This window comes from Podarcis tiliguerta (genome assembly GCF_965153285.1).
Source record: "Podarcis tiliguerta genome assembly, chromosome: 13".
Taxonomy (NCBI): domain Eukaryota; kingdom Metazoa; phylum Chordata; class Lepidosauria; order Squamata; family Lacertidae; genus Podarcis; species Podarcis tiliguerta.
In genome coordinates this window covers 20,605,394-20,619,299 of record NC_139546.1, presented here as the reverse complement: position 1 = coordinate 20,619,299, position 13,906 = coordinate 20,605,394, and the positions used below count along the sequence as shown (strand labels likewise).

Sequence of the window (13,906 nt, the reverse complement as noted above, 5' to 3'; positions counted from 1 at the left end):
TTTATTTGGATATTTGTCTATAGATGGGGAAACAGAAACAAGTTCTTAGGCCAGCCAGGAACCAGCCTAAATGCTCTCTTTTCCCAAGCTGCCAAGTGGGCTTCCCCACGCTTTGCCTGCGTGGCCTGCTGAAATAAAGCATGCTGATTGTTTTGGTCAACAGGATGTCATTGCGAACAAACGCAGGCCAAGGATGGAGGAACAAGAAAGGGGGAAGGTAAACAAAGAGGTCTAGAAAGGGAATAAAGGCTATGAGAGAGACAGTGGTTTCAGTCTAGAAAGAATCCAGAGGATGCAAGTGGCTGAGGGGTGGGGAGGAGAGATCCACAACAGTGCAAGCTGAAAATATGTTTGCTAGTAGTGGTTAATAGCATCACTGCTAACTTGCAAGCATCTACAGTTGTCTTATTTAGCTACATTAGCATCAAGCCTTTATTATCATGCTCTATGGTATTCAAAAGTACTTCAAACAATCCCAGCGACCCTTACAAAAATAGATAGTACTATCATATACATATTGCAGGTTGCGGGGTAGAATAAAAGCTACGAGAGTGGCTTACCTAATACCACTTAGCGAACTCATGGAAGAGGTTAGATTTTAACCAGTGAACTTAACCACTACATTATAAGAAGTAACTTAAGCAATATATGAATGATCTATGAAAGTGCCGTAGATTCATAATTGCTGAAATTGTAGGTGGGAAGAATGCAGAGAGCAGAGACCTGCTTTGCTAAATATGAAAAATGTTTTAGGTAATCACAAGTTATACATCCTACTATACTGGCCGTTGGTCCTGTGTGTTCTGTGCTGACTAACAAGGAATCTCCGAGGTCTCAGGCAGAGAGTTGATATGTGGGATTAAGCCCAGGTCTTAATACACACACACGTACGTGCTGCTTCTGAATTCACAGCCCTCCTCATAATGCTTCATATATATTCTTGCAGTAAAACAACAGTACTACAAGACAGGCAAGATTGAGGGTCGATGCTGACACATGGCAGCTTGCAACGTTTACAACAGAAAAGCTATCTGACCCTGGACTTTCCAACTCATATGCTTATTCACTACGCCACACTGCGTCTTATACATTCTTGTTTCTGTTTCTTTTCAAGTTGCTTCCAGATTACCAGCTGCAGCACAACCAATGTACTGCTGCAGTAACACACCACCCCAATGCTTCTGTTGGGGGACATTACATATTTCCTGTGCTAGATGCCTAATTTTTTTTTATAAGTGGGGGGACGAATGCTTCCCCAGAAAGCATTTCCTTTTAACTTTGCAACTTGAGGCTCGGCATGCAAGTTACACAAAGGCGATCACACACTGTTTAAACAGGTCACAAGCTGTTCTGTAACGCGACAGAACCAACACGAATATTCCATTCCAAACGCCTAAACCATGTTGTGACTGTAATAATGTATTGAATGCCTTACAGCAGGGATAGGCAGCGTGGTGCCTTTCAGATGTCAGGAAACACCACCGGCCCCAGCCAGCATGACCAATGGCCAGAAATGATGGGAGTTATAGGGTACCACATTGCTACCCCTGCTTTGGAGACTGGAGACCACTCAGTGACAATTTAGATGTGAGGTCCAAGTGCATGCCCTTATTTCTTCTCACAGAACTGAACAGTGTGACATTCACATTTATGGGGAAAAGAACGTCATGCTGGGCAGCCTGGGCCTCACGGAAAAAGGACTTCTAACACGGCTAAGATACTTACAAGCCCTTCTTCAACACCCATCATAATGATGGATATTTTGCAGGTAACTTTTTCCAACACTACCTCACTTTAATACAAACAAACAATCTTGTTACCCCAACCCACAACTTATTTTATCCTAAATAATTAGAATGGGAAGTAGAGGTAGAACACATGCTTGTACAGTGTGGATCTGTTCAGTGTCACTCAGAATAGTGACATGTTGTTGTAGGCTGAAGCTCCCATCAGCCACTGTCAGGGCTGGTGAGGGTTGCAGGCCACAACATCTAGAAAAGAGCTTTCTAAACTGTGTGTCGCGACACGTTAGCGTATCCGCTGCAGTGTGTAGGTGTGTTGCGCAAACGCTCCCCATGCTTCTCCCAGGACTGGAAAGGGCTTAGTTTAACCTCCGGCTTGCTAGTAAAACTGAATTAGTGCATCGCGAAATGATGCATGTCTAAAAAGCATGAAAAATTTGGAAAGCTCCAATCTAGAAGTAGCCTGATCAAGTGAAAGAGTGCGTCCTCTGTGTACTGGCGAAGCAAAACACAAGGCAAGCGCATGACATAAGATTGCAACCGGTTGCCATCACCGCCTGACCTCCTTCCTGCACTTAGCACCCCCAGCGCGCAGCTAGCTCTCTTCCTCAATGTGCGACACACTTTATAAAATAAATCAAACTACCCCCTTCCCAGTCACAGTCGGCAAAGGGCGCCGCTCAGGAAAGAGATGACTTGTTGCTAAGAGTCGGGGTAACTCTTAACTGCCTACTCACCCTTCCAAGTGGCGAAGAAGCCAAACAGCCCCCTTCCTAGCGATGCGAGAATCTACAGGACGGATCAGTTGCTACTTCCTACTAAAACAGAGAAGCTGACGCTGATTAGCAAAGGGGAGAAACTTGATACTCTCAGTCATCGGACAGCCCCTAGCCTGGAAACTTACAGCTGAAGGCACCACCCTTTGCAGGGAATGCTGGGAAGTGTAGTTCTGTGAAGCAGTGGAGAGAGAACTCTTCAACTCCTGAAGCCCTTTGCGAGCCAAGCTGCTTTCCAAGGCTTATCCACACTTCCTATTACCTTGTTGCATTCCCCCAGGGAAAACCGTGCTTTAGTATTCAATTGGAGCAAAAGGCAGTTCAGCTTATAACTGGATAGTCCTGAGAGTGTCACGGGTGAATACTGGTAGTCAGTGTGGGGCAGAAAGGAGAAGGAACCAGTTTAAAACCAGGTGCCCACCTTCACAAATGGAAGGTGCTTCTCAGATGACATTGAGCGAGTGGCATTTGCTGGTTGTGCATCTAAACAGAATGACGAACTTCCACTGAACAGTTGTGGGAAACTGCCTTACACCCAGTGCTCCATCTGGTTCAGTACTGTCAACACTGGCTGGCAGCAGCTCCCCCAAGGTTTCAGAAAGGGAGCCTCTCCTTGCCTTACTTAGAGATGCTGGATGCTCTACCAATCAACTATGACTAAGCCTGCAACTAGATAACACATTTATCTGGAATTTATCTTCTGAATAAATGTGCACAGGATTACTCTCCTTAGGACATTTATGAAGTCGAATAGACATTTAATTAAAAATAAATCTAATTTAATTAAGTGGGATTTCCTTCCCAAGTACATATGAACAGGTTCTGGTGAAAATGCCCAAAGGCATACAGCTTTTCATTGGCTTTATAAATGTGAAGAATTCTAATGAGGTTTTTATCGGCCAGTCTTAATTACATTTATTCAAAAGTAAGTCCCACAGAGTTTAATACACAGATTAAAAAACATAAATGGAAAGAGGCATTAACTTATTGTCTCTATAGTCAATTGATGGGGTTCCATTGGCAAAGGCATTTTTATATCCTCTCCCCCCACCCCCGGTGAAAGTGAGGGCAGCCCATAGAAATCAATGCAGAAACCTAAGCTGTTAATATAGCTGTGATTACATAGCAGTGTGATCTCCCATGAAAAGAAAGGTCCAGGAGAGGAGCTGCTGTTTTTCCTCACTTGGGAATGGTTTGGCATGAAATTTGAACAGCAAAATCCTATGAATATCTACTGAGAAGTAAATGCAACTGAATTCAGAAGTAAATGGAAGTGGAACTTACTCCCAGGTAAATGTGTACAGGTTTACAACCTACATTATTTTTTAAAGTCCTAAGTTTTAGATAATTGCCACGCCTGTGCAAATTTCACAGCCAATTCAGTCCATTTCCCATCATATAGCAGGTTGTGGGAGTAGAGGCTGTTAACACAGTGGCAATGTAAAGCTATGTTGGTACTGAACACAGGTTGGTACTGAAGCTAAGTGATTTACAACAACCCGGCGGCACTGTCAGCCTTGTTATATCCTTATTGCAGGTTGGGGGTGGAGTGTCAGACTGAGGCAGAATACAGTGGTACCTTGGTTTACAACCATAATCCGTTCTGGAGGTCCGTTTGTAAACCAAAACAGGTTGTAACCCAAGGCACGGTTTCGCCAATGGGGCCTCCCCCCCAAAAAATTTGTTCGTAATCCAAAAAAAAAAAAAAGGGGGGGGGAGTTGTGGTCCAAAAAAAGGTTGCAAACTGGGACACGCACTTCCGGGCTTGACATGTTTGTAATCCAAAACGTATGCAAACCAAGGTACCACTGTACAACAACTCTGCAAAACAGTCCAGCTTTAACACTACATATCGAAGTACTTCAAGTCAAAAATCACCCATACAGAATACCAGTCAAGCTGTAGCAAAGGTCAGTCTCCTTAAATTGCACACCCAGACTTGCACCCTGCCAAAATTCAGCATTCAGTTGCACAAAGAAATCTTGTGTTTCATGACCTTGTGTGTGCAGTCACATTACAGCTTTAAATGTCCAACTTATTTTTTTAAAAAAAACAGCACACAAAACCCACATTTTCTGTATTTATTCCTAAAGGCAGTTCTCATTTCTGTCCTGGAGAAGAAAAAAGAAACATTCCAGAGCTGGCCCACCCATGAGGCATGCTGAGGCAGTCGCCTCAGGTGGGGAAAGCTGGGAAGGGTAGCAAAGCCCTGCCCCGAAGCGCTTGCCACCTCTTGCATTTGTTGCCCACCTTCTCCACTCTGGCCTCCTTTTTTCTCCCCCCCCCCCTGTCTTCAGCATACTGGGGCTTTCATGGGCCGCCACCAGTTGCCTCAAACGACGGCAGTGGAGAGCGAAGGTAGCAGGGGTACCATGCTCTGTTTTGTCTGAGGTGGCAAACATCCTGAGCCAGCCCTGAAACATTCTAGTGGAAGTGGAAACTCAGTCTAGTAATTACAAGCCTGTGGTTAAATGGGACTTACTTTCTCATAATTATGCTTATGATTACAGCCAAGTCTTACAGACGTCCACTTTAAAGACATGCAGAATTCAGAATTGCAGCCCCAATGTCACCTGTGGAAACAACTTCTAAACTATGTATCTACCTTGGGCAGCCATTCTCAAGAAAGGAGGTAACATTAACTGTTTCCAAAGAAGATAGGTTAATGTCTCCTCCTGCTGGTAGGTGCGTGGACCGACATATCTATCAATAAGATAACTATGGGAATTTTAATCTATGCCAAATAAAGTAGGAATGAGGAATTGGGCTTGACAGGGGTCTCAGTTTGGCCTGAGAAGGTATTCCTAGCAAACCATGCCAACCTGCCCTACACCTGATGTCATAGGTGAGGTATGGGGCAGGTACTCAAGTAGCTACAAAGGAATTAGGGGCTTAAAGGGAGTTCCTGATTGCTCTTTTGCTGGAGCAAGGTATATCAACTGATGGGGTAAGTGGAGAGTTCAGCTTGCTCCAGGAGGTTTGTACAGAAACCGCTGCTGAAACAAAACTTTTAAAACTATATACAAGAAGGTGATGGATCTTTCTTCTGGAGATAGTATCGGTTTGACTGCTCTTTAAAGTAACATGGCAAATCTAGTTGCCAGCCAGAGTAATATGGAGTAAGTTGGGTGTCTCCATGGCAGGGATGGAGGTGCAGGGACAAGAGGAGAGTCAGCTTAAACAGAAAACAATATTTTCAAATGAATTTACATTTTCCAAACCTGTTCACATGCTGAGCTCAGGTAGACTGAAGGGAAACAGTAGGCTTAATTACCTTCCTCCCAAGATGAGGGGAGATGAACTACCTAACCAAGCCTGGCAGGGAAGCCTGCTCTATGGTGCTAACCCCTTCATGCCTTAATTACCTAAGCACAGTGCTTTTCTTCTAGAAAAAAAGTGCCGATACTCACCATGAAGTTGTTATAGTTAAGTGCCACCCTTTTAACCAGTGCTTTTCTTCTAGAAAATAAGGCGCTGGCACTGTGTGCCCTTGAGGAACCCGCCCCCCCCCAAGCACTGCTTACATTGTTTAGGCTCCAATCCTAGCCATGGCTACTCAAAATAACTCCCATTGGATTCAATGGGGCTTATTCTAAAACAAATGGGGTTGCAGTCTAAGACTGCGATCCTATCTGGGAAGCCACTCCCTGTGGAGACTATGGGGTTTACTAGACAGCCTGGCTCAGGCATGTATCAAGTATCCCCTTGATAACTGAAGCAGTGATCCTCCTGTGAATGGGCCGCCACAGCTGCAACACCACCGATAAAGGGTCCGTTTCGACTCACACACAATTCTCTTCAATGGAGCCAGCGCTCCACATCCACCAGAGCATAGTGAGAGCTGGACCATAAAGAAGGCTGATTGCCAAAGAATTGATGCTTTTAAATTATGGTGCTGGAGGAGACTCTTGAGAGTCCCACAGACTGCAAGAAGATCAAACCTCTCCATTCTTGAGGAAATCAGCCCCGAGTGCTCACTGGAAGGACAGATCGTGAAGCTGAGGCTCCAATACTTTGGCCACCTCATGAGAAGAGAAGAGACTCCCTGGAAAAGACCCTGATGTTGGGAAAGATGGAGGGCACAAGGAGAAGGGGACGACAGAGGACGAGATGGTTGGACAGTGTTCTCGATGCTACCAGCATGAGTTTGACCAAACTGCGGGAGGCAGTGGAAGACAGGAGTGCCTGGCGTGCTCTGGTCCATGGGGTCACGAAGAGTCTGACACGACTAAACAACAACAACAAAGCAGGCATAGGCAAACTCGGCCCTCCAGATGTTTACAGACTCCAACTCCCATCATCCCTAGGTAACAGGACCAGTGGTCAGGGATGATGGGAATTGGAGTCTGTAAACAGCTGGAGGGCCGAGTTTGCCTATGCCTGAACTAGAGAGATCAAGCCGCGTCCACGTTGGAGAGTATCATCCCTAAGTGCGCACTCATTAGGAACTCACAACCAATTCCCAGCAACGGAACACCCAGCAAAGCAGTCACGTGACGTGCCTGAATCTCTACACACGACACGGGCACGCGCAGTTTCTTCCACGTCACGAACTGAGGCGCGCCGCTCTCCGCCCCTCCCCGACACCACGTGACTCCTCGAGCGTTGCTTCGCCGCCGCGCAGTCACCTCCAGCCTGTCAAGAAAGAACAGAAGCACGTGACTCAACCCTCTCTGGTCTCCTTCCTCTGACGCGCTCGGTGGAACGCTCCCGGGAGAAGGCGGGGAGGAGAAAGGGAGGGTTTTGCGGCCGGCCAATGGGGGACCCGCGACCCTTCGGAGTTGCCCAATCCGCACGCAGAGGGGCGCGAGCGCGAGGGTCCGGGAGCCAATAGCGGGCGGCGGCGAGGCTCCGTCTCCCGTGAGCCACCGGGGCCCCGCCGGGCAGCGTTCCTTGCGTCGCGGCGGCCAATAGGAGCGGAGGACGCTGTGGTACATTGGCAAGGTGAGCGAGGGCGGGAGGGGCTTGGCTGGGTCCAGTCAGGAGAGCCGCGACTTTGAGGTTCGGTGCAGCCCTTCTTCGTCCCCGAAGGTGAGTCTGTGCAGGGGAAGCGGGGAGGGCGCCCGCTTGGTCCCGAGGCCTCCCGTGAGGGTGAGGCGGCTGCACGGGGAGCGGGGAGGCCCCGGTGCTCGGGACTGTTCCTACGAGCACGCCGTTCGCGGCTGCCTTCATCCCGAAGGCCCGTTTGAATTGGGAACAGCAGTTAAAAGGCGTCCCGTCGGGATCCTTTGTCGCGAGTGAATCACTCGCGGCTTCTTAGGGGCGCCTTTTGAAGGCTGACCGACGTAGGTTGCTGCAGTCGCGGAATCGTAGAATTGGAAAAGGGACCGCGAGGGCCATCTAGTCCGGCCCCTTGCAATAATGCAGGAATCGTTCGCGCAGCGTGGGGCTCGAAGCCACGACCCCGAGGATGGAAGAGTCTCGCTTGCCCCCTCAGCTCATTGGCCTGCTTGCTAACGGACATGCTAGACTAGATGGTGGACCAAGTCCTTCTTGTGGGCTAGAAACTCCAGGGCGAGATGGCTTCTAGTGCAACCGGCCTGTTAGTTACCGGTTTTGTCTGCCTGTGAATGTTTCTCCGCAAGGGCAGGGCGAAGGCATAGATGAAAGACTAGAGGAATCCTGTGGAGCTAAACGGGGTGTGTTTGCAGACGGCAGATGTTCAAAGGGCAACTAACATGAAGAGAACCGGCCAATGGCTTCTTCAGTGCTGGATGTTAACGAAAGTGTAGATGGTGGAGGCGGTCATTGGGATGCCACCTACAAAATGGGAAAGGATTTGGGAAGCTGGTAGATTCGGGATGGGGCAAAAGGCTTTGTAGCCCACAAGGATCCGTTTCCAGATGGGGTTGTTTTCAGGGGGACAGCTGCAGCTTTGAAATATTGGCTAACTTTCTGCAAGTCCTGTTACCTAATTGTGCTTTTTGGTGGCTCCTAGCTAACAGGGGTATGCACAGTTTCTCTTAAACACCCTTCTTTCAATCAATTACAAAGTCAAATGCCATTTTTGAGTGCCTAATTGCTGTAAGAAGCAATGTTGTATTGGACAAACATAGCTTAGATTGTCATCTGTCTTTCCCCTGACAAGTTTCATGTCTGTCACCTTATCTGTGGTGTCTGTCCATAGTTGGAGGTCACTGATTCACAGTTGCAAGCTATCTGGTTCTTCCTTGCTCTTTGTGAATAACTGGACTCTCCATTAATAGTGCTCCTTCAAGGCCATTCTGCCCTCCTTCTTTAATTCTGGACTTAGTTTGCAAAATCTTAATAAAAAGCTATACCTGAAACAGATAAGGAAATGTACTCCATTTTGTCCACACACTGGGCTTTCCCTCTTAGTTGCGAGAGAATTCAGTGGGTGTTTGTGTAAAATGTGACTTTCCCCCTTTATTCAGGATCATCAGAATGCAGACTCCAGTAGCTCTCCTGGCTTCGCCAGCTCTGGTAAGGAATTTTTGGCTTGCAATTGCCTTAGTGTATCTTGGATTACTTTAGTATGTTACACTCCTCATATTATTCATTGTTACAGCGAATAAAATCTCTAATATTTCTCTTTAAAGAGGAAAAACAAAGAGTGAGCTGTTTGATATGTCATTTGAACTCAGTCAACAATAGTTTCTGGAAGGGTATGTTAAACCAGACTTACAAATAAGTTAATAAAAGTTACAAGCCAATAAATCCTTAGTCTTCCTGCCTATGCATTCCTATAATAGTCCTCGGTGAGTGACCAACTCTGTTCCACTTTAGAAAACAAAACAAAACATCTCTATTTTGGAAATAATTCAGACTCTGTAAGGGGAAGCAGCAAATGGTTTTTTACCTATGAGAATGAATTTATGGCAGGTATGGAGGAACTTGTGATCCTCCAGATATTTTTGGACAACAGCTCCCATCATCCCTGACCATTGGCCATGCTGACTAGGGCTGATGTGAGTTGATCAGAAAGACCTGTTCAGTTCATTTGATATCAATTCATGTGGACCCCCAAAGCAGCTAATGATTGTTTTTTTTAAAATGGACAAAAATATTTGAGTGCACAAGTCCTGATACAAATAGTATTAGGAAGACTACTGCCCATGTGTAGAGTCTCTAGCTAGGTTTAATAGGCAGCAATGAATACTTTCCCTCTTGCACATATATGTCCTTTCCAGTATGAGAGAAGCTGTGTATTCAAGCAAGATCGAGAATCTCCTGCCACAGAGAATTTACATTACATGATGAATAGGCATACCTGTCTTGAAAGAGAACTGCCTTCTGATCAGCACAAAATTGCCTCATCATTGGGGGGAAGGCCTTAGCTCACTGATGTAGGATAAATCTTGCAAGTATCTAATATCAAGTTAAATCCTTTAAATCTACCATTTGAAGGATCAAGTGGGATAGCTAGGAAATATATTTGGCTATGATGCTGAAGAGCCACTGTCAGTCAGAACAGATTGCATTGGTCTCTGAATAGAGCAGTTCTTTATATCCTGATATGAATTTAATGTTTTTCTTTCCAGTTCCGCTGCTGTTCTCGAGCTCTAACCAGGCCAGCTTCCCTCTCTATATTGAGCAGGCCAGAGACTCAGACTCTGCAGGTAGGAATAAACAGCATGACTCCTCATTGCTATCTTCAGGTTTTGTTTGCACCTTGATTTTCTTTACAAAAAGGAGCAAAAAAATGGTAAACAGCATCATGCAGTGATACCAAACTACAGCCAAACAATAAAACTCTATGCTAAATAGAAACTGTTTTCTATTAATTATAACTGTATACATTATTTTCTCATGATGTGGGAACAATATTAACTTCTTTGCTTTCAAACTCGAAGGTTAGCACTAGCTGCCTCTTACATTACACTGGCAGCTTAGCTTCCATCAGAGTATCTAGAAGAGGAACCGATGCTGCCATGCGTAATTAAACCAATTTCACCCCTCTGAAAAAGTGTAGTAGTGCTGTGTAAGACGTCTCTTTCCTTGTGACCTAGAAAAGGTGTGGGGAAACTGTGGCTCTCCAAAAGTTGCTAAACTTCAACTCCCATCATCTTTTGCCATTGGCCTTGATGCAAGTTGGAGTTGAGCAACAACTGGAGCATCTAAGGTTCCCTGCACTTGGCCTAGTGTGAGCAATACTGGAATAAATCCTGCAGAAGCTCTGCAGGATAATATAAGAAGGGACATTTTTTTCTGGCAGAAGCTACTGTCTTGTTGATTCTTTTAGAGTCCGTTAATATTTTAAAAATTCAAAAGCAAGCAGTACTTCAAAACCATTATGTCCTTCATTAAAAAAAAAAAAAGCATGCTGTTACACAGGGTTGAAAAACTTAAGTTTCAACTGATCACCCTCCTTGCTCATTTTAAAACACCTTTTGGATAGGAAATGGCATAAATTTAACCCTTCATGAACCTTTCGTTGCAATTCTAATGTTTACATTGAGTAGTTTCCCCCAGAATTCCCTTTTACTCCTGCTGGATTGGGGAATATTAAGAATTGGTATTCTTTGTGTGCGTGATAGGCATATCTCTGTTTGTACATCAAACAGATTTTCAGAATATGCATAGTTGTGGTTCAGTGGTTGCTACAAGGGAGGTCATTTCACACACACCCTTAAGGTTTCAGTAGGGTGACTGAACAACAGTTATGTCTGCTAGAGACCTGCATTTCTGTTCCAGCCCATGACCTGGCAGAGACACCTAAGTGGCATTATTTGCTGTTCTCTCCCCCCACTCCCCCACTGCCAATGCTTAGAAAACTAGTAGTCTGGGTCCAAGGCCATTGCCTCTTCCCTTCTTTCTTCTCTACCCCGCCTTGGGTATGTCCTTCCCCTGCCCTGGAGGTGGGCAGAAGGCAGCCTGGGATCTGTTTGGCAAGGATTCCGGACTCTCTTAACAATATCAGTAACTGTAAAAAGCCCCACCCACATTAGTTTACTGGGAAAAGATTTATTTTCTGAAAGAAATTGCAAGCTTGATTCTCTTGCGGATCACAAATCCATAGGTTGAGCCAGCCCTGTTCTTCATTCTTAGTGATCCATCCAGCTGAGCTGCTATTTTCCACCTGCCCCCAGTGGAGGCCCTAAGGTTCTAATAAAGAAACAAAGTAGGTCCTGCCAGCCTGATGTCTACCCACCCATTGTTTGGGAACATCTGGATTAAACGCTGTTAGGAAGAGAAAATGATTTGGAGGCTTAAAGTGACTGATATAAATCATGCTAATTACTTGCTTCCTCCACAGCCTTTTGGAGTTTTGAATCGTCAGCTAGCTCATCGGGAATTCCAGACCAGTGCTGTCTCCCGTGATATTGATACTGCTGCTAAATTCATCGGTGCTGGTGCTGCTACTGTGGGAGTAGCTGGTTCAGGAGCTGGGATTGGGACAGTGTTTGGCAGTTTAATCATTGGTTATGCCAGGTAAGTTAGCTGGGGAAAGCATTTCTGCTTTGTTTTAGCAGGCAGGTTAGATATTTTTGTGAAGACTTTTACCATAAATTCATTCCTCTTGGGAGAAGCAGTTTTTTAAAGCAGCTGACAGTGATTGGAAACTCCAGCTAGGAAAAGCTGCAATAGAAGAGAATTGGTGGAATCTGCATGGAATTTTCTTGTCAAGTGTCTTGTTGATGAGAAAAATACCTTTTTCAAACTAATAGTGTCAAAGGTGTCACTGTTAAAAAGATCATAACCAAAGTTACCTTCAATGTATGAATCAGCTTGTATTGTACACACAGTGCTCATACCAGCTGGGTTATTGTCTTTCCATTCTCAATGTAATATTTTTTGTGTTAAAGAAGCAATTATTGTCTATGTATGGATTAGGGCGCGGGTGGCCTGTGGGTTAAACCATAGAGCCTAGGACTTGCTGATCAGAAGGTCTAATCCCCGTGACGGGGTGAGCTCCCATTGCTCGGTCCCTGCTCCTGCCCACCTAGCAGTTTGAAAGCACGTCAAAGTGCAAGTAGATAAATAGGTACCGCTCCGGTAGGAAGGTAAACGGCGTTTCCGTGCGCTGCTCTGGTTCGCCAGAAGCGGCTTAGTCATGCTGGCCACATGACTCGGAAGCTGTACGCCGGCTCCCTCGGCCAATAAAGCGAGATGAGCGCCTCAACCCCAGAGTCGGTCACGACTGGACCAAATGGTCAGGGGTCCCTTTACCTTTTTATGGATTGAAGAATATTTTCTCTCTCTAAATGTTCCTGCTTGGTAAAGTGTGTCCATGGTTCGAAAGTATGTGAGCACATAAATGTCTGTATTCAGACAAAGTACCTTCACAGATTTTGGAACATAGTATGATTTATTAGAATGTACCCATGTATTTCAAAATTTAAATTAAGGGATGCTTCCCCCCAGTCTTCTGTCTTGCCTCTCCTTCAACTCTCTAAGAACTACAAATTACTAATTACAAGGCTTGAAATATGTGGTTCTTTGTAAAGCAGATTTCCATGGTTGTATACCTTTAATCCGAGAACAATCAAAACACCTTTTAAGTGAGATGTGGTGGATATATCTGTGACTGGTAGTTAACAAAGCTTTCCCTGTGTTCACTCTGAGGTTCTACAAATACATTTTCAAGTGTGGGCTTGGGAAGCCTATTGCGGCTTTTTATTTTGGAAAAGCCAATGGGATTTTACCTTACAGATTTCTTCTGTTCTACCTACAGGAACCCATCCCTCAAGCAGCAGCTGTTTTCTTACGCTATCCTGGGTTTTGCCCTCTCAGAGGCCATGGGGCTCTTCTGTTTGATGGTGGCATTCCTCATTTTGTTTGCCATGTGAAAGCCTTGGAGCTACGCTGCAGCTGCTGTCTGTCTGTGTCCTCTCCAGTTTGAGCCTGCCTCCCTTGCCAGGGTGTTAACAGATTTAAACAAACTTTCTCTAAATAAATAAGATTCAAGTTTTTTGTTTTGTGCTTTTCATCCTAAAAGCTTGCTCGTAATTCTTAAATATACACATATTGAGAAGGGGAAGGAAAAATTATAATGTGCCAAATCAATTTGGCACAGAGTCCTTTTGTAATATACAATAAAATATAGTTGGCTAAAAAGTCAGTGCCACAATTAGCCCCCAGACACTAAGAAATATTGTAGCAAGAGAACAGTTCTACAGCCTGCCTGAAGGATACAACTGGAATGCCATCGGGTCCACATTTCATGAAGTGTTTGCCTAAGGAACAGGAAGGATGATCTATACTGAAGTTGCATGCAGGGGAGAGGCATACCTTATTTTCAAATAATCTGTCTCTATACTACTGAAGCAAGTTTACTGCCCTCAGCAATGGAAAGGGTATGAAAGCCCAGGACCTTTAAATACATGGTTACAAAAATTAAACAAGCTTATCTGCACCCTGAGAGTAGTAAGTTCCAATCCCTCAAAGTTAGCATGCCAATGAGAATCTCATATTTGAAGACTTTTT

At 45.1% G+C, this 13,906-nt stretch overlaps 2 protein-coding genes and 1 long non-coding RNA gene across 7 annotated transcripts in view; 2 read left to right on the top strand and 1 right to left on the bottom strand.

The window, feature by feature from the left end:
• The window catches only part of CALCOCO2 (calcium binding and coiled-coil domain 2), a 44,028-nt gene that overhangs the window by 28,696 nt on the left and 1,426 nt on the right, over positions 1-13,906 (bottom strand). Inside the window, exon 2 of one of the 4 annotated variants that reach the window (XM_083408397.1) lies at positions 6,972-7,153. In XM_083408397.1, coding sequence (XP_083264523.1) covers positions 6,972-7,153 — 182 coding nt within the window. Of the gene's footprint in view, positions 1-2,479; positions 2,660-6,971; positions 7,159-13,906 lie in introns of those variants that run through there. The other 3 variants (XM_083408398.1, XM_083408401.1, XM_083408399.1) reach the window with 3 other exon arrangements.
• Positions 4,243-13,906, top strand: part of LOC310661893 — a 157,289-nt gene continuing 147,625 nt past the window's right edge. The window contains exon 1 of the long non-coding RNA XR_014504150.1: positions 4,243-4,320. This is a non-coding gene — a long non-coding RNA (uncharacterized lncRNA). The remainder of the gene's footprint in view (positions 4,321-13,906) is intronic.
• ATP5MC1 (ATP synthase membrane subunit c locus 1) lies at positions 7,361-13,391 on the top strand. 2 transcript variants are annotated; one of them, XM_083408463.1, is made up of 5 exons: positions 7,361-7,462; positions 8,914-8,962; positions 10,021-10,098; positions 11,736-11,911; positions 13,155-13,391. In XM_083408463.1, exons 2-5 carry the CDS (start codon positions 8,924-8,926, stop codon positions 13,267-13,269), a joined length of 408 nt encoding a protein of 135 aa, XP_083264589.1. In that variant the 5' UTR covers positions 7,361-7,462; positions 8,914-8,923; the 3' UTR covers positions 13,270-13,391. The 2 variants fall into 2 exon arrangements, with proteins under 2 accessions (XP_083264589.1, XP_083264588.1); XM_083408462.1 differs by having other exon boundaries at positions 7,411-7,549.

Bases quoted from the DNA above. Each gene is read 5' to 3' on its own strand.
- ATP5MC1 (XM_083408463.1), top strand. From the start codon at position 8,924: ATGCAGACTCCAGTAGCTCTCCTGGCTTCGCCAGCTCTG. The intron at 10,099-11,735 runs GTAGGAATAAAC...CTTCCTCCACAG, and splicing joins CAGAGACTCAGACTCTGCAG to CCTTTTGGAGTTTTGAATCG. The intron at 11,912-13,154 runs GTAAGTTAGCTG...TTCTACCTACAG, and splicing joins TTAATCATTGGTTATGCCAG to GAACCCATCCCTCAAGCAGC.